The 23,946-nt window shown below is 36.2% G+C and overlaps 1 protein-coding gene across 1 annotated transcript; it reads right to left on the minus strand.

Annotated features, from left to right (window-relative positions):
- Positions 1-3,674: 3,674 nt before the first annotated feature.
- RPAP3 (RNA polymerase II associated protein 3) lies at positions 3,675-23,945 on the minus strand. Its single transcript, XM_035544198.2, has 17 exons — positions 23,811-23,945; positions 21,577-21,735; positions 20,679-20,819; positions 20,107-20,229; positions 17,793-17,920; positions 17,055-17,176; positions 16,614-16,684; positions 15,566-15,697; positions 14,214-14,341; positions 12,713-12,834; positions 12,195-12,265; positions 11,924-12,046; positions 9,836-10,047; positions 7,625-7,820; positions 6,871-6,968; positions 5,552-5,652; positions 3,675-4,411 (listed from the first exon to the last, which is right to left on the minus strand). Exons 2-17 carry the CDS (start codon positions 21,727-21,729, stop codon positions 4,320-4,322), a joined length of 2,013 nt encoding a protein of 670 aa, XP_035400091.1. The 5' UTR covers positions 21,730-21,735; positions 23,811-23,945; the 3' UTR covers positions 3,675-4,319.
- Position 23,946: the final 1 nt, after the last annotated feature.

The raw sequence follows: 23,946 nt of genomic DNA on the forward strand, positions 1-23,946 counted from the left end.
CTTGCATCTGCGAATGCTAAACGAAGACTAGATTCAAACACAGGATGTGTTCCTGAGGGGTCAGGCTAGTTTTCTGCTCTCTCAAGGATAATCATCAAGACCAACTGATCACTTTTGCAAGGTAACTCTGTACTCTGAATGACATAACCCTAAGAAATACATGTTAAGGAAGTTCCCAGAAGATCATGCAAAGGCAGCAGTTATTCAAGTGCAGCTCAGAACACCATTGGTTCTGTAGGATCAGAGAAGGAAAAATAGTGTGATTGATAGCTGCTATGAAAGAAAATCTACAGGGTGAGTTTTGCCTGAGGAGAAGTGAGAATCAACAAATATGTGGCGCTGTATTAAGGCCCTTGTTGCTCTTCTTAGAAAAGCACTAATTCGCTGAAAGAAACCTAGTGGCAGAAGACTCACATAGTCCCCCTCTTTGCTAACATTTGTTACAGTTGTCATCATATAGGACAGCAGGAGAGGAAGAGGGGAATGTATATTTAATACCCTGAATTCTAATAGTGATGGTAAAGTGATTTCAAGCTGCCTAGACATCACAGCACCCGAGCACAACTTTGAAAACTTTATACACTTAGTCTGCCTCTTCTTCTGTTTTAACACTGCTCAGTAAGTTTTCATGGGAGGAAAAATCTCTCACAGGATACCCAGCAGTTCCCAAATAAATATCAAGATAACAAGCTTAGATTATGTCAATGGAAAGAAATGATAGCAAGTGTAAAAAGGGACTAGCCTAACCAACAAAGAGCACTTCACCAATCTCAGAAGAGAAAAGCATTCAAGTAATGGAAATGAGGACAAATTATTTAAGAATTAAGAGCAACAAGAAAACACAGGCACAGTAACATAACCAAAAAAAAATGGAAAAAATAAAAAGCAGTAGACAAGAGATTGCTCTGTAAGTGCATTCGCATAAAAATAAAAAACAAAAACACCATCAAGGGAAGCGTTAGTTATGCAAGACGAATGAAAATGAATGAACTGTTTGATGGCTGTTTCCATTTCAGTCTTCCCTAGTGATGGCAACTATAAGCCACTGTATCATTGACAAAAAAAGGTCTAGTAAAAGAAAAGAACATAGAAGAACAAATGTAAGTTTCCTGAAGTTAGATTTTTGCAGATTGTCTAGGCCCCAAAAGACTTCACTATAAGATAGGCTAAAAATTAGCTGAGGCAGCATCAAAAGCAGTAGCAATAGCTATATTTGAGAACTGGCACACTGACATCATCTATTTTTAAACAGAAAGGCAAGGGAGAAGAGAAGCAGTGAGGACTTTTTGACCAGAGTCAAGACCATTAATTCTTAATTCTAAAAAAATATTTTGGAACAAATATCCAGACTATATTAATTTATGCTTTTCACAGTAACTGACGTAAGTTGGCCAAGAATAAGTTATGTTAAAACCCTCTTTTTCACAACATTAGTCTAATGACAAATAGTAGATGAAGTATCTTGATGTCTGATTATCACAGGACATCCTTATAAACAAGACAGAGAAACATGGCTCACATGAAAATACTATCGTATGAATGCAGATAGCTAGAATTATCAGAAAGAATAAAAAACAGTCTACTGTGAAAACAGAGAGCTGTAAGAATGTTTTGCAGAAATGTCCTAGGATCAGTTCCACTGACATTCTTGCTCATTACCTAGGTGATAAATAGAAAATAATGAATTTGGATATCTTCCAGATCTACTGGACGACAATATTCAGAGTAAAAATGATAATAGCAAGTGGTCTAGAAAACTGTAACATTTAATACTGAGAAGAAAAAGGAATGATCAGCTGTACAGACTCACCTCACACAACGAGATTCAAAAGTTAAGTCTGAATCAGCCATGGCAATAAATATGACCTCAATTTTTAACGCCTTAAATGCCACAGCAATCAAGCATAGCACTGGGACATAGCTATTCCATGGTTAAGTTTCTATAAACTATTGACCTTAGACTCCCCCCCCCCATATGACAGAAATACATCCACTAAGAGGGTGTTGAATTAAAAAATAAATAAATAAAATCTTGCTCCCTCCAAAAATCATTATTTACTTGATTTACTTCAGATTTTTGAATTTCCTCCATTTTTCATTAAACTCTTCAATTCAGAGACTTAGTAATACCTATAGCAATTTAGAAAGGAAAAATACTGCCATCTCCTGGAGGAAGTGAAGCTTGCAGTTCTTTTAACGTGTTCATCTTGCATGCTTTCTATGGATGGAAAAGCAACAATCAGATCTTGCATTTAGAGATATAAGGAAAAAGCTAGGGTAGAGTGCAACATGCAAGGTAAATCTTGGTGGCCTAAACTCAGTAGTAACATGAACCAGGTCCACCCGTCCACCCCAACAAATTCTACATGTGTGAACAGCTTCCTTTCAACCAGCCTTCCTCTTCCTCACGTACAAATCCTGAAGAAGAAACTATATAAAAGTAGGAGTGGGTTTGCAGTTTGTTTTCACTAAAAGCACAGCAGACTGGATGAAGTAGAGTTAAGCGACTCCTGACCTACAGTTTTCATATCTTTCTGTTATCATCTTGCCTTTACTGTTAAAGATCTGCATTTGAATCACCTGTTTTTCTCCAACAGCCTTTAAGCAGCAGCTCCTGAGAACATACCAAATGCTCTGAGTATAACCTAGTCAGGTATACATCTGTGTTCTTGGGTCACTGAACAGATTACACAACAAAAATAACAGTCCATTAGAGGCTATTTTATATCTACAAAGGTGTATAAAATTACTTTGGTAACTACTTTTTTTTTTAAAAAAAAAACACATCTATTAGCTACAGAAGTATCTCTGATACATTATCAGAAGTGATTTACAACAGGGAGTGTGTGTAGGGGGGGAAGCCAGTTATCTAGTAACTTGGGACACACCTAGTAATAACAGTTCACTAGGTAAGCTGCAAACAGCATTATATAAAGGCTCATTCATTTCCCTAACAACACTGGCTGTTGTCCTAGTGCTAATTCTGTTCCAGGGCTAATTCAGAGCTACATTAGGAATCTACTGCTCTATTCACATCAGCTACTTAGAGCCAGCCTGAGAATGTAGCTCGGTTATGTTTCTTCCCTGGATTATATCTGAAACGTTACACAGCTGTGAATGTTTTAAAATTAGTTTTCTAACACCAACTACACAGCATATAATATTCATACCTTCTCCCATCGATCCCTCTTTGAAGTTTGAACTCTCTTTTTAATGCTATGTTTAATTATTCCTCTGGAAAAGACCACAACTATACCAAACAAAAGCAGTAATGTCAGAAGGCTTCCACAGGCAGAGAAGTATTAGGAAAGCACAAGGTTTGAATGAAAATAAACAGACAGAATGTATCAACAGGATGAAAAACACTGGTCAAGTCTACAACACAGACCAATTTTTGGCAGCCATTACTTGAATACTACAATTATGTCTTAAAGTGTATTTATAAGTGCTGTTACTTCCTTCTTCTGGTCATGTGAACAGTTTATTATGCATTTGCCTGATGCTATTTCATATCTAAGAAAATGATGTGATTTCATGCCTTTGTCTTCTTTACACTGGAAAGATATTCTGCTCAGCTTTCTGACACTTCTTAAGAACTGTACGTGGATAGGAAAAAAAGACCCTAAAAATAAATTTGATAAGATTATTGTAAAAGTACTCTCCAAAGACAAAAGTGGTTTTCTCTATACTTTTTAATTTCATAGTATTTAACTTTCTTCTATTCTGCAGTTACAGTTGAGGTTTACAGGAACATCTCAGCTGTTAATGCTTTTGGATAAGCTGAAGTAAAGGAATTCTGGATTTTTTTGTTTATTGTAACTCAGGTTCTCTTTGCATATTATATGTTATGGTGTGGTCTGTCTTAGAGAAGAGTGATTTAGGCACTGGAGTTAAAAAAACTGATATATTTGGTATTTTCAACTCAAAGTTTAGTTTATTTTCTAAAAAAAACATGCAAGTTTGTAATATACACCATTTGATTCTTACAAAAAAAGATGTTTATAAATATACTTTTTCTTTCTAATAGAGATCTCCATCTGTAGTCGTAATCCTGAATGCCAATCCATCCAATTGTTTTTTAGGCAAACTGATTCCACTGAAGTATGTGGATCTGTATTGTTTCAGGTGCTGGAAAGCAAACATGCCAGCAGAACCCAGTCATTCTTTCTCCAGCTACTTGTCATTCGGTGAATCAAGTTTAAGAATTAAACTTATACAAAAGCAACAGAACTCCAGTCCTTATAGGCCTCTTCAGCTGATTTCCACATGACGCAAATGTGGAAACAGAGCAATTTACATGCGTAATGGCAGTGAACTCACTAAGAGAAAATGCCGTACTTCTTCTCCAATTCTTCAACCTGAGTATCTTTCAATCCCATATGTTTCACATGACTGAACAATACCTGTGTAACTGTAAAACAAAATCCCAACAGAAACCATTATTTTTGCAATTAACAGGCAGAATGTAAATTAGTCCAACTCTTTCCTCTGTGAGTAAGAGTTTTCAGCATTATACAGCTGAAATATGAGTAAGTTTTTAGAATTACTCAGAGGATAAAGAAAGGTAGCAAAGAGAAGCCCTCTGTTTTGATGCTCATGAATTGCCTAACAACATTTCCTTAAATGGATATACAATACTGACAACGTAAACAGACAGCTTTTATTTTGTTTACTATCTTGGCACTACACCATTAAATGTGGAAGATAAAAGTTAATGCCAGATGGCAGATAAAACTTACATCAGGTTATGGTGTGAAGGCAATTCCTGAGTGGAATTGACTTGCACTTCAGTAAGTCAAACAAGTAGTTTTATTTTAAGGAGATTCACATAAGCATTATAATTTGAAAATTTCGTTATTAGTGAAACTCAGTTGTAGATTTACTCTCTAACATTACTTGTTCCTAAAGAAAAGTTTGGCTTGTGAGTGCCTCACTGTTACATAGTCTGTCTGGTGTGGTAAATCAAGAAATGTTTGACATGAAAACCACAGTTTTATAAACCTGTAACTCAAGCCAGTGTCAGCCTGGATTGCAAACTAATCTAAGTGACGTCTCAAGAACAGGACAGAGGCAAACAGGATCAGAGGTTTAGAAACACTTGCCTTCTTTTTGCCAACACTAAAATCATAATTGCTGAAATGGTCATAGTTGTGAAAATGCTGAAGTGGTCATAGCTGTGAAAACTGTAATTGGTATACCTTGACCTGAGATATAAGACTTCATACAAATTAATAAATTTGTAGCATTGCCAGCTACGAACTGAAATGGTAATGAGAAGTTCTTTTTATCAGAATAAAAATGTGGTGGTATTACTGACAAAACCAGAAGGATTTAGCTGTATTTTTTCAAGTCTTTATAAATGATCAAAAGATTAAGAAAAATAACATTTTCATATTGGCTTCTAAAGCAATCACAAATCATTGAAATAGACAAGTAACTAATCCTAAATTATTATTTTATGGAATAAACAAGAGTAGCACTCTTTTGCACCTTTCTTGCAAAATACAGTATCAACAAACCAAGTTTTAGAAGATGGTACTGAACTACTTACTTTTTTTCTCTGAGCCTGACATAAACATTACTGCCATATCAAATCTTTTTAATTCAGATAGCCTCTGGAGGACTTCAAGGATGAGTGATGGCTCCTCTTTCCTGAAGAAGATTATTAGAAACATAAAAATAACTACTGTTGATTAGAAAGATTCAATAGCTGCAAGCAATATTAAAGATTTCAGAAAATGAAAGGATCAATGGAACTCCTTTCCCATTCTCATCTTTCCTGTTCATTCTTCCACTGACTTAGCAGAGAACCAAAACCACAAATATTTATCCAAGCATCCTTTTAATACAGATCAAGAGCAGAGAAGTACAAAAAAATGGACTGATGCAAAATGATTGCTGTTAACGTACAGAATAGCTATTAAATGATTTAACGCTTTCACCTTGCCATAACAAGCACCTCATTACAGCTACTAACGTTTTTATCTGTATAGGCCAAAATCCCAGATTTTGTTCATTTTACATTCTTCTGGACAAGAGGCAGTAGTAAGCAGGCACCATCTTTGCTACAAATACTAATAACTAGAAGTGTTTTTCTTTCATAACTTTTTCTGTCACCCTCCAGAACAAATGTCTTTTACCTTACTGCAAACAATTTAAACTTCCTAGCCTTTGTAAGTCATACCACAAATATAGGACCATACCTCCTCACACAAATGATGTGTATTTACAGAAACTGAGAAAAAGCCTAGGATTCATTTACATTTGCCTTTCTCCATAAAACAAGGACTTATCAGCATTTTGAATGCATGCTCACAGGGTAATCCATGTAAGTAACAAACTGCCTCCAACAGGTAAATGATCTTTAAGAACCAAATGGTAGCACAGATAGAAATTTCAGAACAAACTGTCACTCCTTTCATATTAGAACTTCTAGCTCCTATACATTTACTACAACCTACTGTAAAATTCTAGCAGATAGTTGAGAATTCAGAGTGTATCACAATAGGCATGGCATAGAAGAATTAAACCTCATGCATTTCTTAGCTTCAGGAACTTAATTGACAAAGTTAATATCGTGCAACCATATGTGATAATGGGACATATACAGTAACATGAACAAAAATTATTTCATTCTATCTAAATGTTACTAATAAGTAACTAGGTCTAGTTAGAGGCTACATATTTCCTCACTTTTCTGACTTTTCAAGATATGTTTAATTTCCTAATAAGGAAGAATTAAATCATTCCAAGTATTGTACCCTGACTCATGTAATGCTACATATTCGAACTAATTTTGTAAGCCTAAAGGTGAGGGGAAGGAGGGGAATAGCAACAAGCAACATACAACAAAAGAGGAGCTTAACTTACGTAACGTAGAAGTCATGCAGAATTTTCAGTATCTGGTTAAACAAGTCTGGATCTAAGGATTTCTGGAACAGTTTCGGATAAAACGAAGGCTCTATTTGCTTTGGGAGAATTAAGAAAGGTATTTTATTTAGGCAAAAAAATACATTTGAGTCATAAGAATTATAAATGAATATTTAGGATGTCTTGGGCAATGCTGGAAGTGCATGAAAACAAATTACTGTTTATGACTTCTGTCTGGTTTTAATTTTTTCTTGAGAAGATTATTGCTACATTCTCTTAAAAAAGGATTCTAAGCAATTTTTGGCAATATATATGTGTGTATATATATATATACACACACACACACATATATATCTGCAGAAGCAGATATTAAGTAGATTGATGTGTTTCTTGATGTGTTTCAAGTATTTTTTCAATTTAAAGAGAGAAGAATTTTGCTATGTCTGATTACCCGAGAAGCATTCATTTGAAAAAAATAGAATTTCACTTTGCTACTGACATATTCACGTGTTTACAGACTTAGGGCCTATGCTTAAAAGAAGACAGATTATAGAGGGACTGTACTCTACATGAGGTAAGTGAAATGTCAGACACAAGAGGAGAACTATTCAGATGCAGATCACACTACTTATAATTATGTGAAGGCAATTAAAGAAAGGGAGTATTTCACGCTGCTAAGACAATCTAGCATAGCTACCCTTTTCACCTAAGTTGATGCTATCAAAGCACTGTCAGACAATACTACATTTCATACCTTCAGGTACAAATACAGTTTTTCTGGGCAGTCTTTCAGCTTCCTGAAATCAGATTCAAGCTGGAAAGAGTTTGCAGGAATGGCAGGGACTGGAGAAGCAGATCTATATGATGTTTTGATTTCTTTTTCTGCCTGCTTGTTCATAGTGAAAGATGGATGCAACACTGATGGAATTCCTTTCACACTAGCAGGAAGCCTGCAGAGAGATTTCAAAACATGTAATCTAGAAAACATTTAAGGAAATCTTGCACTGAGACCTAACAGGAGAACTTTCAAATCCTAAAAGATCTAAAATACCATCAAACTTTTACACAATAATGTATTTTAGTTTAACCAAGTATCTAAAGAAACAAACAACAAAAAAAATCAAAAAATAATGCAGCATACAAAAGATACTTGATTAATCCTTTCTGAAAAGCTACAAGTACTTATAAATACACTCAGCAGTTCTCTCTTCCTGGGAATAAAGAGAGAACTTTCTGCATTTTATGGTACAGATTTCCACCATATGCAGCTACAAGAAATACTACATTTTCTGCAATTTTATAATGCAAAACAATAACCACATGTCCTGGGTTTGGCTGGGATGGAGTCAATTTTCCTCACAGTAGTTTGTATGATGCTAAATCACATTTAGGTTGAAAATTATGTTGATAACACACTGAAGTTTTAGTTGTTGCTGATCAGTAACTGCAGAGTCAAGAACATTTCTGCATCTCATGCTAACCTGACAGTGAGAAGGCATAAGGAGATGGGAAAGGACACAACAAGGACAGCTAACCCAAACGGGCGGCATTCTCAGCAATAAAACTGGGGGGCACTGGCCAAGGAGGCAGACATTGCTTGGGTACTGTCTGGGCACTGGTCAGCTGGTGGTGAGCATCACTTGTTTTTTTATATTTTGATTTATTTTCTTCTATCTTACTAAACTGTCTTTATCTCAACTTACAAGTTTTACCTTCTTCAATTTTCTTCCCCATCCCACTGAGGGGGACAAGCGGCTGGGTGGCGCTTAGCTGCCTGACAGGTTCATAGAATCATAGAATGGTTTGGGTTGGAAGAAACCTTAAAGACCGTCCAGTTCCAACCCTGCTGCCATGGGCAGGGATGCCACCCACTAGATCAGGTTGCCCAAAGCCCCAGCCAGCCCAGCCTTGAACACCTCCAGGGATGGGGCATCCACAGCTTCTCTGGGCAACCTGTGCCAGTGCCTCACCACCCTCTGAGTGACGAATTTCCTCGAAGCCTCTAACCTAAATCTCCCCTCTTTTACTTTAAAACAATTCCCCCCGTTCTGTCATTATCTGACTGAGCTGAAGGTTCATCTGAGGTTAAACCACAGTCCCATGGCAAGCGAGCGAACTGTTTCAATTTCAATACTAGTTACAGTGGAGCTATTTTTGTCCTATAATTTGTCAGTTAAGTCCATTTATTTTTTCAGAAATTATAAAATGACTAAGAAATTTACTTTTTTCTTCAACACCTCATAGTAAATCCATCTGACTGAGCTGAAAAAGGAAAGTGGAAACGGTCCTCACAAAGTCTTCAATTAGGATTCCATAAAAGGTATTAACTATTAAAACAATGAGATTAACAATGGTGCATACAGACCTTTCCTAAGCAGATAACAAGTAGAGTTGTGACACTTAGTTGGAGAAGCAGCTAGCCCAGCTTTCTATACTTCAGCCAGACCTGAGTTTATTCAGCTAACATAGTGGAACTCAGGAACCCTGAGCAAACCTAACGTTATCAGCTATCTGCTCAGGAGAGTTGTGACACTGTTTCTTGTGACACTGTTGTGACAGAGTTGTGACCTGTTCCTTTTCTCTCGCATAACTGGTATCCAAAGAATGTTTGAATTCTGCTTAAAAATCTACTCTAAAATATTAAAATACAAGCCACAGAAAGGAAAGATACAGTGCACAAGGAATAGAACATGGCATGTGGGAAAATATTACAAGTTTCTTCCTCTCTGAAATGTAAGAGCAACTACTAGTTTTCCATATGACATTAATGAACCATACTTGTTTCTACCACTACTTGATCAAAGAGACAGACGTGTAAGAACTGCATGTTTCTTTGCACATTTTTTTTTAATTCAAATTCCCCAAATTATGTTATATATCTCATCACATGTAGAAATTTGAGAATGAAGATTATATTTCAACTACACCTACCTTTCTAAAAGAGGATCAGAATTTTTATACTTACTTTAGTGGCGATGTATCAGTGATTTCTTCTATTTTCAATTGCTTTGCTTTTGGAATGTCCATTGTAGTTAAGTGATCATCCTGATCCAGATTCTCTGTTGCTTCAATACTTGTCAAATTTGTACAGTTATTAACGAAAGAAGTAGCGCTGGGGAAATCGCTATTTGGCATGTCATCATCAACTTCTTCAATGGGTATTGTTCGCAAAGGCTTCTAAACAGAACACAAACCTGGCGTCATGCATGCAAGCCTTTATTTCAGTGTAAATATATACTGTATTGGCACTAGATAAACTGCTGTTTATAATTAAACAATCATAACCAGTTTCACGTTTGTTGGAACACATAGAAGACGCTTTCAGTAAAGACAAATGGCAAAGAAAGGAAGCTTCATGACATTCTATGGGAAGTCTTATATGATCATTTGCCCAATTTGTCATAAACCAGCGTACCCCTACAGTATCTCAGAATCTGTATTCTGTTTTTGCAGTAAACAAAAAAAACAACAAAAATTTTTTTGAGGGTTTTCCCCCCATCTTAAAAGCTTGAGTGGGCAAGGGTACCATATATTTTGACCAATGACCTGATCAAGCTTTGTAATTTAGCTAAACAAAGAATTACGCATAAACATATGCCTTATCTCTCAACTTCATATTTTGAGATGATAAATATTTGTAACTCAGGCCTCCTGGCTGACCAAGTTACATACAACACAAGGTAATTAATCCTACCACTGGAGAACATGCTGAGTAATTAAAATGCTTCAGCTCGTTTGTTTCATCTCTGCATGATCACCATTATTTCTGATCATCACCTACCACCACCTTCCTAGGTCTTATGAGGCACCAGTTAGTGGAACTTTGGAATTCTTTGCTGAACATGAATAGAATCTAAATTGCTCTACAAATATCGATGCAAATATACATGGTTAAACTAAACATATTCAACAATTTAAACTTTTAGAGATGGCAGATTTCTCTGCCCAGCTCTAACATAATCCCTCTGCAAGTCTTCACAACAATTTGCAAACTGCTTTAAATTATGCCCAAAAAGCCCTGTATGGTTGGTACGAACAGACAATATATGGTTTGCTTTGACAATATGCCATCTCATCATTGTGCTAAGAGTGCCTACTGGATATGAGACACAGTTACAGTTCTCCCTTGGGCAGTACAAAGAACACAGATACTTAATCTGTACTTGTTCTACCTTTATAGAATTACACAAAAAAAGCCACGTAGTATCTCAACTTAGCAGCCAAACTGAAAACTGAATATAATCAGTTGTCTTATTTCAGCTACTTCACAATAAATTAATTAAGGTTTTTAAAGATAGTAATAGTATATGTATTTAATATAGTATCTGGTTATAGAAAGCATATAATACTTTAAAGAAAGGTATCAAAATAATCACATATTTCCTACTAAAACTAGCCACACATTTTGAACACGCTTTGTATTTACACAAGAATGCATACCCTGTATCATCATATTTTGTCATATGTAACCCATCAGTGGTTATAGTCAGAATGATAATTCTGACTTTAAAAACGTTGCTTCTTGAAAAAAAAAATCCAGCTATTTCCCAGCATACATGGATGAAACTGCACGCTCGAAGCTATTGCAGTAGCCCTGAGTGATACGAACATATGAAATAGGTATGCAACATGCCTTGTTACTACAGTAGTTGCTATAGGAACTGGAAACAGCTGATGAAAGAAAGGGGACAGTTACCCAGAGCTTTCTCAAGTCTGCAGTCAAACATGAGAGTGAACTGTCACCCATTTACTCTCAACTATAAGGTTAGGACTCAGGAGAGGGTTGTGGAGTTGCCTCCCCATTTCATACTATTGATATATACATATACTATGTTTCCTGTATAGCACTGTTTACACTATGGATACTGTTGAACACACACAGAAACGCAGAAGTTACATTCTTGAAAAAATATCACAAAAGTAAATCTCTGAACTTTTGATATTTCCACATGCAGGATATATCTATCAAAAGACGCAAGAAGCAGATTGTAACTTAAACTCTACTTTTTCCATCATTATAGATAGCAGTTCACAAAGTTTAAAAAAAACTCACTGTTGATTTCAGGAGTGATGGATCATCAATGAGTTTCACTATATTCTTTATTTCTGCTTCTTTTATCAATACTGCAGGATATTCTTTATATTCTTGAGCTAACTGTTCTTTCTCAGCTAATTCCTGGGAAAAAAAAAAAAAAAAAAAACAACTAATTTTCCCAGAAAAACTGTAAGTTTCAGAAATAATTATTTGTTAAAATGTACATAATAAAGAATGAAAAAACTCTATTACTGTAGGCTTACATAAAAAAAATCATTGGTGTACATACATTTCTTATTTTAGTGAGTTCATTTATTGCTTGTTTATTTCCAGGTTCCAGCTTCAAAACAGCTTCAAAATCTGAATGAAAGACAACATATGAAAAATGTATGCATTTCAAGTTACAAACTGAAATTTGTGAATTCAATTTTTCCAATGGCAAATCTCTATACCTCCCATCTGTTTTCATAGCTATAAAATAATTAAAGACAGGTAAGTCATCCTAATATCTATCCTAATCTAGTTTTAAATTAATTTTTCAAGCTATTACTATTAAGTAGCAATTGTTGTAATTTCACACAAACCTGTCTTGCTATCATATGAATACCAATATAAACGGTTTTATACAAATTCAATAAAAAACAAAGCCCATTCATCTTAACTTTTGCACTGAAACCTCAGTTAGTTAGCACATTATTTAATTGCTATTTGAAGATTAAAAACAAAAATCAGGACCTCCTTTTACTTATCTACCTATCTTCTACTTACATCCTTCTACCCATCACACATACTAATTCAGAGTCATACCTTGCATAGCTTCTTTTAGCTTTCCAAGAGCAACTCTTGCAGCCCCTCTTCTGGCAAAAGCTTTAGAATAGGAGGCATCTAACAGCAGAGCTTGCGTACAGTCATTTTCTGCCTCTTCATATCTCAGCAAAAGAATAATACAAAATTAATAATCTGTTTCAAATAAGTAGTTTAAACTTAAAAGGCAAATCTACACAAAAGTTAAAATATGAAGACCTTAATTACCTATATACAGATAAATATTTACCACTGAGCCAAAACATAGAATAAAAAATATAAAATAAAAGTGAGCATATAATTTCTAATATCATTAAGAACAAGTCAGCATATTCTTGTATTAAGGTCATTTGCTTTCACTGTAAGATCAAATTTCCTCATTCCAGTTATGTTTGATCATGACTCTACTGTGTGCATATGAAAGTATTTTCATTCATTCTTCTTCTCTCCTCCTTCGATCTATCATTAAATTTACAGAAACAGTACTTTTTGCAGCTCTCACAAACCTATAAAACTGATGAGAATACCAATGAGCTTTTGTTGCATTTCATGTTTGGGTCCTCTTTGAAGTGTAAAGAACACACCAATTTATCTCACACTCTCAGCTTTCTCCGTGGCCATTCAAGTACAGTATCACTTCCTCTGATTCTGTGACATTACTCGCATTATGGTATCCTCTATGGCTTCAACAGAAATAGTACCCGTGCAGCCTACTTTATAATTGCGTAATTTGAGATCAGTGCATTGTCTGTACATGGTCAGCCACAACACATTAGAAAAGATGACGGATAAAACATTCTGCTCTCTGCTTCTCATGCTATCATCAATTTAAAAAGTTTAAACTCCCATACCAACAGGGAGTCAAAACAAAAAAAAAGCAAAATTCAAAGACTACAAAAATGGTCATATGGAATTTTGCTCATTTGGTTGAAAGTATGCATTTCCTACTGTTACTGGACTATGTGAGAAAAGTTTAATGAAAATTAAAGAAATTACATGTACACATCATTAGAGAAATATTTTTATAGATGACTTTTTTAGAAGCGAAAGCTCCTACCCATTCCTTTTCAAGTTAGCTATTGCAATCCACTTTTTCATACTGGGCAACACTTCAGTAGCTGACTGTTTTTACAATCAAAAAAGACAAAGAGGTAGGTCCTTTGAAAGAGGTAAATATGTAGAATTTTACACATGTGAAAGAATGAAAAGTCAAATTTCAAAAAAAATTCACTTAGGTTTCACTATAATTTCAAACTGATGTTATTTTATTCTCTCAGAACTTCTTTCCTATGAAATACATTGTAAGATCCCACATATTCGGTTGGTTTTAACTCCCGTATTGTATGATTTATTCTATACTGAATCCTAGAAAAAATTAGAACAAGTGACTAATGAAACTTGGGTGAAAACCCACTGGATCATTCTTCCTTCTAGTTCAGAACCAGATAGAGAATTTCTTATATTAGAAATAAAGAAACGGTATAGTACATGCAATCCTACTTACTTTTGAATCTTGAGATAGGCCATGGCTCTGTTTGCTGGCAGAAGTGCATTGGTGCCATCTGCTGCTATACCACGTGTATAACATTCTATTGCAGCCTCATACTTCCCTTCTTTGAAATAACCATTACCCTGTTATATTTAGGTTAGGAAAAAAGGTAATGTTGAGAAAGACCTAGTGCAATTAGCTGTTTTTACTTTTTAGTAGACAAGGTCACGATATCAAGAAGATGGATCACAAAGAACACACATTTCAAGATAGGTATTTATGACTTTTTTGTATCTAAAAATCTAAAAATTTTTCTTCAGTACTTCAAGGATTAAAAAAAAAATGCTATCTTTACAGTTTAAGGTGATTGGTAGGAAAAGAATGAAAGGATAGATTAAGTAGGCAAAAGGAACAAAAAGGTGCCACAGTAAAGAAATTTTAGACTAGTACAGTGTGTTGTTGACAGCAGAGTTGAATGACTGTGGGCCTGTTCCTGGCAACACTGATCCTGTTGAGTCCAAATTGCAGCCTTTGCTTTTTTTTTTTTTGCCAATGAGGAAAGTAGTAGCAGAAAAGATGACAAAACTATATTATTTCTTTACTCTTGATGTGCACTATAAGCCACACTGTACCCAAAGTTAATAGCTCTGTAGCCAAAACTAATAGCATTTTATTACCATGGCCCCTTTTTGTTCCTTTTACCTACCTAATGTATCCTTTCATTCTCTTCATACTAACCTCTTACAACTAGTAAAGGAAAACTGAAAACTGATAAAAAGTCAGAAGTTAAGTAGATAAGAGAATAGTAAGAAAACTATAGTTTAGTAGGTAAAGTTATTTCTTAATTGCAGTGGTGGGGAAGGAGAGAAATCAACAAGCCAACTATGAGTCAAGATAATATACCCAGAAATAACGTTAATTGTCATTGTTGCCTGTAATCCTTGAAGTTCTTCTTATAACTACGTTTCACCATGTCATCAGTGGTTTGAAAAAAATAGATAGTCTACAACCCTAGTTGGACAAGAGTCAAGATGCACATAATACTGGACAAATGGGCTATTTGTAGAATATAGTTCTGGTTTTATCTTGTCATATATGACATGTACCAATTACCATGTACAAATCAGACTCTAAAAGCGACCCTGTATAATTATTCCCCCAGAAGATTCGAAACAGAACTGAACCCTGCTCCCCCTGCCCACCACCACCAATAGAGCTTGAAACAGCAATTAAGGGCATATCAAGCACACTGTATTTATGATGTTCAGGACAGAATCAAGTTTAATTTGAGCTTTTTGCATAGCTAACAGCACAAGACAAGGCTCTAGTTTGCTAGTTCTCCTCTTCCATCGGAAGTTGCAACTTACGAGATCTTTTTCTGTAACAGCCTTCTGCTTGAGTTGCTCGTCTTCAATGCACCTCTTCTCTTTGTCTGTTAATTCTGGTTTAACTACATCTTCAAACTCCTCCTGTCCTGAGCTTTCTTTTGATGATAGAGCCTGCAAAGATGTTGTTTCTCAGTAGGTATTTCCCTCACACATTTTCAGAACAGAAGTTACACTAAATTCTAAACTTTTAAGAAGTAAAAATCTGCCAAGCATTTTAGCAGAAATGTTCTTACTGTAAGCTGAACACAAATTGAAGAGATCATTCTAAGCTGTTCTCAAGAACATATTTCTGTGAGGGACTGCGAGTCAGAAAATTGCTTGGGAAATAGAAGATATGTAATTTTTGCAGCACAGTGTAAAATGATCCATGAAAACTGTCTATATAATCCTGATTCACAGATTCTTCAGTTACTTTCAATTTCTTTAATTATCAAAGACTTGGGGTCTTCATTTGAAAATAAGCTTTATCAAGCATTTTCAAAACTACAGTTGAAGAGGTAATGCTAGATACTCTTACATTATCGTAAGGTCATAATAATAAGTATTCTTTCCCTGTCATGAAAGAGGTCAGACTTGCAGCAGAGTTTCTGTTCTGCTAGGCTTCAACTGACTTTCTGGTCTGGCATAGCACAGCAAGCAGTGGAACCACAAGCAGGCTAGTAGTTTAGCTTTACTCTGCTACCAAGAGAATATATCAGTTTTCTCAGATGTACTGCCACCTTGTACCAAAATACTAGATGTGACTTTAAAAAAGGAATTAACACAAGAAGTTGAAAAAACACTTGATGGAAGAAGACAAAGCCAGAGAGGCTGGTGTACACATCCAGTCATAATCTGCCAACCCACCATAAGCTGATGTACGCATACTCTCCAAAACTAGAAGTCATTAAATTACAGATTTTGACTTCAGAGAACTTCAAGTGCCAGAAAAAGCCTATGAGATTTTGTTGAATTCAGTTCTTTTTATAAGTTGATACAAACTAAACAGGATGTATTAATTTATGTTGGGACTTATCAACCTTATTACCTGATTAATTTTCTTCAGTTCATTTTTAGCTTCAAAGTTGTTTGCATCCAACTCTAAAACTTTTTCATAATCTATGAGAAGATCAGAAAACAACGTTTTAGTTATGAATTACAGGCCTGTAATCGCAGTATAAAATAAGAGCATTCTTTTGGAGATAACCCTTTTCTGTAGTTACCTAAAAATCATGATATTACAAACAACACATTACTCTAAGATATTTAATACTGAATTATTCTTTAACTATGGACACCTAGGGTAATCATTTAGGCTTGCTTGAATTTCACCTTCACAGAAGAATATGCAATATGGTATTTCATTATTTTTGTTTACAGAATATGAAAATTAAATTCCTATGCCAAATACACCAATCACACAAGCTTTAGGCGAGCCCACAGGTAAACAGTGTGAATGTTTTTTAAGGAATGATTAAAGACAACCCACCTTCTTTAGCACCTTGAAGATTTTTCAAAGCAAAGCGAGCAGCCCCTCTTCTGGAATAAGCCTTTATGTAATTTTTATCTAAAGCAAGTGCTAAATTACAATCAGATTCTGCAACAGAAAACCTATTAAAAAAAAAAGAGTTAGTTTGAACACATCTAGAAAACAAAAGCCAAAACCTCAGCAAGTTACTCTAAAACTTTATAGGTCCTTCCTAAAGTGAAAATTTTTCAGGCTTCACAAGGGGTATAGGAACAAGTGTTTAAACAACTCTTGATTCAGAGCACATGAGAAAAGGAAAGGAAAACAGATGTCAGCAATCTCTACTGCAACACAAAGAATAACCAACTCCCCTATACCCTTTCTTCCCCCAAAAGAAATTAAAGCCTTAAAAACAGAGATCATAGAACCAGAAAGGCAAATTGGATGGTAAACTTCTCTTTTTCCTTTTTTTGAAGTCTTGTGCTGTAACACAGAAGGTGGCGAACTTCAAGCATGAAAGGACAGAAGGAAAACAGATGACAGAGACTACCAGATTCCTTGTCACAGCAATTCCTATTATACTTTGAAACTGCAAAGCAAGTTCGAAACCAGCCTTACATAGACAGTATGATAGACAGCCTTACATATTACAGTATGATAAGTAATATAATCAAAAGTTAAAAACACACACACGTTAAGAAAACTGAAGGTAGCATGTCAAAGAAAAAAGTATTAAGGATTTAACAATACAGGTCTTACTTTTTCATTCTATAAAAAGCAGATGCTCTGTTTGTGGGCAATACTGGATTGTACGGATCGTAATGCATCCCTCTAGTGTAGCATTTTATAGCTTCATCAAAATTTCCTTGTTTAAAGTAGTTGTTACCCTGTAAATAGGAAGAAAATAGTAATTTTAACAAATTACTGTGTAGATACATTTTTGTTCTTTTTTAACCAAAAATCAGTAATCAAAGCTTGTATTTTAGAACGCTCAAATGTTTTTTTAACATCTCTCACAAATTACTGCTTTACTGTGAAACACTTCTTATAACTAAAATACTAAATATTCTCTCCTAAATATTTACCATCATTTATACAGTAAATTGTTCTTATTATGCTAATTTTCAGTATCTGTAGGTCATTTCTACAAACATAGAAGCAGCACATACAAAGCTGCTTGAACTGCCACAGAAATTTACTGAAGATTTTTTTTTTTTTCACGTTTTAGAGATTAGATTTGGCATCCTCCCTTTCCTAGGTAAATATTCTAATTTGCATCTCTTTTGGGACACAACTTTTATCTGAAATACCCTCATCTCCTTCACTGCTGCCAAAATGATAACAGTCACAGATACCTCAATTTCTCCTCTGTGCAGAATGCAGATTATACATCTGGGAATTTCACAGCAGTAGGGAAAGTAGGCAGATGTCATGCATGCAGACAATTTAAAAACAAAACAAAACCACTAAGAAATTCTACTGAAGAAGAGTATGGACTGGCAGATGGTATCAGATGGTTGTTTTTAAATACACTTTCTTAGAACCTCATAAATTTCTACATAACTGTCTTAGACTATCTACCTCACACGTTGATGTAGCTCAGGTGATCTGATGCTCATTATTCATTCCACCTAGTATCATTACAATTCAGATTTCTCCTAGTTACTAACTATCTGGGGAAAGTCCTGAAAAGACTTCCACAATGGTATCAGGTCACAGATATGAAGCATTCAGCACGCAACAGGATTTAACAGAACCTTCTAATGTTGTATTGGGCTCCTAGTAGGCTCAAGACTGGGAGGAAGGAACTCTCATACAAATGAAACTCTTCGTAACACTAGAAACCAAAGCATTAACACAGAACAAACAGGTGAAGCTTTCACTAGTCACTAAACACCAAAGCATGTTTTTGTTACTTTCCTATGCCAACAAGGAGTGCTACTTGGTCATTTGGTACTGTTGGTACTGCTCCTGTTTGATTTTGGGGTATTCCTGTCTTAGATAAAGGGATATATACAAGAAAGCACCTAAAAGGCACAAGGTAATAATTATTTTCGCTCTGAAGAGGAAATTATTAGGGCTGAAGTTATTATCCTGGCTTGACTACATGTCTCTGCTGCTTGAATCTGTCACGTAGGACAAAAACATGATGTGGGAACCTTAGGGAATTCGTTCATTTTTCTTGCAAAGAAACACTGCTGAGTCCAAGATCTACTATGTGTCTGTAACAAGTTCCGACAGGCCCTTGATGATGAGCATGACATGCCTAATAAGCATCCTGTATACCACGAAAACCTAAAGACCAGAATTTATTCAGTTTTCCTTCCAGAAACGCGTTCAGAGGTGGCAAATTGTTTGCCACACATCTTAAATGTTGTCCAGATGACCAGCATCTATTATTTCTTCCTCCCAGATTTGAACAATCACGATGAGAAAAGCTGTTTTGTACACTTATAATCTTGCCCAAAGGCAAAGTTTGATCAACATCTTGTTGAAAGCAACCAAAGAATTTGTACTTTTTATCCAAAGAAATCCTTGCTACGCCCATTAAAAAGGTGAATCATAAGACAGGTCTCATTGTATTTTATTTGCAAAATAGGGTACAACTTAACTAGTACCAACTTCCTATTACCAAGCCAGTGGAGACGTGAGTTTCTCCATCATTCAGAGAGACAGTGGCCTCACAAAGGGAGTTATCTTAAATTCTTGGGGATTTCACGGGGCATTTATACCTTGTGCTCCAGTAAGCATGTTTGGTCCATACAGCAATTCTATAGAGCAGTCCAACTTTTTAATGAAGAAAAAAAAAAAATCCACCAATACATTGATCATTACAAGCGTACATTAAGTAGAATGACAGCCTTTGCTGCAATCAGTGATGAGGAGAAAGAAATGCAGTCAGAATTTTATATGTTGGAATAATGGTCAGGAACACAGACATTAAAAAAATCTGAAGAGCAGGCACATTCCAGCAGAACTTTCATCTCAGCAGACAATCTTCTAAAACAAATCACAAATGCTCCTACGTCCAAGTTACTATTTTGTAGATAATAAATGTTTATAATGCTATTACCTTTTCCTTCTCTGCAAGAGCCTTTTCTGCATCTATACGAATTCCGTCTTCTTCAGAGTCTGATTCTGGAGACACAGAATCATGAGTACTGTCATCTTTATCAAGTTCTTCCAGTATTTTATCCTGAAAACAGACAAAATAATTTATTATCTTCATTATAATTTAACAATACAAAATAAATCAAGTAAGACTAAGAAAATGTCGTCTGTTTAAAAACCGACTGCTTAAGCCCTCTTCATTCTGCATTCTAAATTTCACAAACAAGACTTATCTTCTAATACTGACAGCCATATTTAGTCTTATATTCTACAAGAATTATAACCTTTTAACAGGCCTATTGATAAAAGATTGCATTTGACTTTAAGTGAAAAGAAATCTGCTGGATGAAAACACAATCAATAGGAAGCTATAGTATTTATTTCTCATTATTCCACATTTTAAACAGTTAACCCCTTTTGGGGAAAAAGCTACTTTCTACGTTCATACAGTATCCAGCACAGTAAGTAAATCTGATTTCAAAACAGAAGCACCTAGGGAGAAAACTAAGTTAACAAGAAAATACCCTGACTCACCACGTCAAGTTTTCCCCATGCTTCATAATCATAAGACTTGATTTTGTTTTTCTTGTTTTCCTCAGTGGTTGTCTTTGATGGGACTTTACTTTTGCTCTTCTTCTTCTTCTTGAAAGCCTTGTTTCGAATTGGTGGTAAATTCTAGATTGAAATAAGTAATTTATTACGAAACAGATATACGATATTCACTTGTACTGAATAATCTATAGTATCTATTTCTAATACTATTTCTATAATATCTATAGATTTATATTTCTAAATAGAAATATATAGGAATATTTCTATTTCTATAATATCTATATCTGCTGGCTAATTTGACTTTAGAAATCCATTAAGCAAGTTGTCCTCAGGAATTTCTGCAAAACCACTAAAGACAAGCATAAATCTTTCAATATATAGTACTAACAAGTATTATATACATGATACAAAGTTAAGTTTTAGAACACAACTTTCTGTAGAGTATCACTGAAAAAACAGCATTAATATATTAAAAGGCCACAATAAATAAATAACAGTGATGCTACAGATAGAAATATTCTCCTTGGTCTACCTGGAACCGATTAAACATTTACTGTCACCAAGCATTCATGACCTCCAGAAGCTACAACCCCAAAGCTCTGTTGGTGGAACAGTTTGCAGTGGAATCCTTGATCTACTTCAGGTAAGGAACAAGTCTGCTGGGATCGTACAATCTACTCAAATATTATAAGCTAACGTGATTTTGCTGAAGTTAACTGGATTCTCTGAAATAAGCCATCTGCAAAATGAGTATCTTTCTGTAGCTTGACTCTTCATTAGACATGGGGGTGAAGAGAAAGAACTGATCAAGAAGTTATTAAAAACACCATCATATAATGAACAGCTGAGTTAATAAAAATCTAAGTCCATCAATTTTTACCTCTTCTGGAACACCACTTTGTTTCCTTAATTCAGAATCAACTTCCTTAATATCCTTTTCCCAACTCTCCAATTCTCTCACAAAATCCTGCAGCTCTTCGGCATTTTGCTTTATCTGCAGCTGTAGCTCCAATGCTTTATTTGGTGCAGTCATTGTAACCTGCCAAATTTCAAGGAAAAAAACTTCCTAAAGAGAATTTGGAAGTATGTACTGAAGGAAGCTAGCTCCTTCAAAACGAAGAAACCTGACTTACATGCAAGACGGGCTTCTAATATAATGCAGTAAAAACATTAGATAGCAAGAGACTATAAAGAAACACAAGTTAAATGTCTTGGGGGTGGGAGGGAAACAAAGAAAAGACATAATTTAGATAAAATATATCAGAACAGATAATAGGTCATGCTCTAATTTAGTGTAAGTTATAGGACTTAACAAGTCAATGGAAGTCCTGAAGGTGATAACGAATAACTAAGATTATCATAGTTTAAAGCAATTTCTGTAGTATTTCCCAGAAGACAGAATGAAGAAAACTCCACGTTAAGTTTCAACTACAGATTAAGATATACAAGGCTTCTGACAAACCAACCCCCAAAGCAGTTTCTGCCCTTAGAAATTACGTATGCTTAGATATGCATGCATTTTTAGGACAAGAAAGAGTAAATGCATGAGGGTAATATATAATATAGATGAAGGCTAATGAATGGTAACTCGGTGTATTATTTGAATGCGCTCTTTCTACACACCCGCAGCCCTTTAAGTCCTGAAAATATTGTTTAATAGCTTTTAATGCTTAGATGTCTTCATGAATTTTGTCGTCTTCATTTTCATTTCTTTAAGTGAAAGACATTTTATTATCACAGGTACGACAAATCATGAGTAACAAGTAACCTTAAAAAATCCTTGGTTGTAATTAAAAAAAAAAAGGACCTACAGTGCACAGCAACAAAAAAAAAAGTGAAAAGTGAAAGGAAGAAGCAAACATACGTTGAAAACAACCACGATTCATTAGTTCACGATGAAACTAAATACAAACTTTATCAAAAGCACTATGAATAGTTGATAATAACTTCTTGACTGAAAGAGCTTCAGGATCCTTTGCAATCCTCACATGTAAACAGAAGCTATTTATGGAGATACTGCACGCAAAGTTATTATGACAGAAAAAGGAATAAAGTTATTTTCATTTGTTTATGTATATTTATATATACACACACACACAACTGTGGAAGTCAGTAACATAACAGCATGGAAATATAAGAACGTACGGGCCCAAGGTAATGACTTCTGCAATACAATGCGCTGCCCATAATTATAGCTAGCAGTCTCATAAAAGATGCCTAAGACATACCACGTGGTTAGCAATATTTAATGCTACCCGAACAGAAATAGTTTTCCATCCTCACAATTACGCAGTTGAGCGCATACGCTGATGCATCAGTTGTGCTGCTCACTAATACACGCACAGATGGTAACATGCTTAACCTTAACAATATACTTGTCCTAATCTCTTCTGTTTATTTGGTCTATTTTAAACTAAGTGGAAAGAAACTTCAGATGATGCCAAAAATATGCGGTTTTGAATATATTTTCAAGTATAACGGGCGTTTTAGTTTTTCCACCTACTGTTGCTGTGTACTGAACTGTCTCCACAGCACTCAGGCAGTTCTAGGGAACCCTACCACACCTGGCACGGGCACACCAGATGCTGCGGGCAGCGGTACCTAGAGGAAGATGCTTTTTCTTCGTTACCAATGACTAAAGTAATATTCTTCCACATCCAAAAATCTAATCGTACGTTAAATCTTGCTATTTTCTGGGCTTCTGAAGGGTCTCAGACTAACAGATAATGTAAGGCCGGCACGGCTGAGGCTGGCAGGCTCTCAGGAGCCCACCTGCCCCAACCCCTGCCCAAGCAGGGACACCCAGAGCGGGCTGCCCAGGGCCACGTCCAGGTGGGTTCTGAGGATCCCCCAGGAGGAGACCCCACGGCCTCTCTGGGCAGCCTGTGCCAGTGCTCAGGCACCTCCAAGCACAGCAGCGCTGCCTGGTGCTCAGCGGGAGCCTCCTGCGCTCCACATTACGCCCGGATTCTGAACCCCACCGCCCAGGGCCCCTCAACGAACCCCCCGCGGGCACCACCCGGCGGCAGGCACCGAGCGGCAGGCACCGAGCGGCCGCCACCACGGGGAGACCCCCGCCGGTCCCCCCCCCCGCCGGCCCCCGCCGCGTCCCACCTGCGCCGCGCCGCGCCGCGCCCCGCCTCTTTCGGCTGCCGCCGGCCGCCGTCGCCGCGCGGCCCGGCCTCCTCCCACGATGCACCGCGCGGCCCCGCTGCCGGCCGGAGCCCGCCCCGCGGCGGCCCCGCAGCGG

This window comes from Cygnus atratus, chromosome 1, assembly GCF_013377495.2.
Source record: "Cygnus atratus isolate AKBS03 ecotype Queensland, Australia chromosome 1, CAtr_DNAZoo_HiC_assembly, whole genome shotgun sequence".
In the NCBI taxonomy this organism is placed as follows: domain Eukaryota; kingdom Metazoa; phylum Chordata; class Aves; order Anseriformes; family Anatidae; genus Cygnus; species Cygnus atratus.

Bases quoted from the DNA above. Each gene is read 5' to 3' on its own strand.
- RPAP3 (XM_035544198.2), bottom strand. From the start codon at position 21,729: ATGACTGCACCAAATAAAGCATTGGAGCTACAGCTGCAGATAAAGCAA. The intron at 17,921-20,106 runs GTAATAGCATTA...TCCTATTTACAG, and splicing joins CTCTTGCAGAGAAGGAAAAG to GGTAACAACTACTTTAAACA. The intron at 12,266-12,712 runs GTATGACTCTGA...TCTTTCATTCAG, and splicing joins GCTAAAAGAAGCTATGCAAG to ATTTTGAAGCTGTTTTGAAG.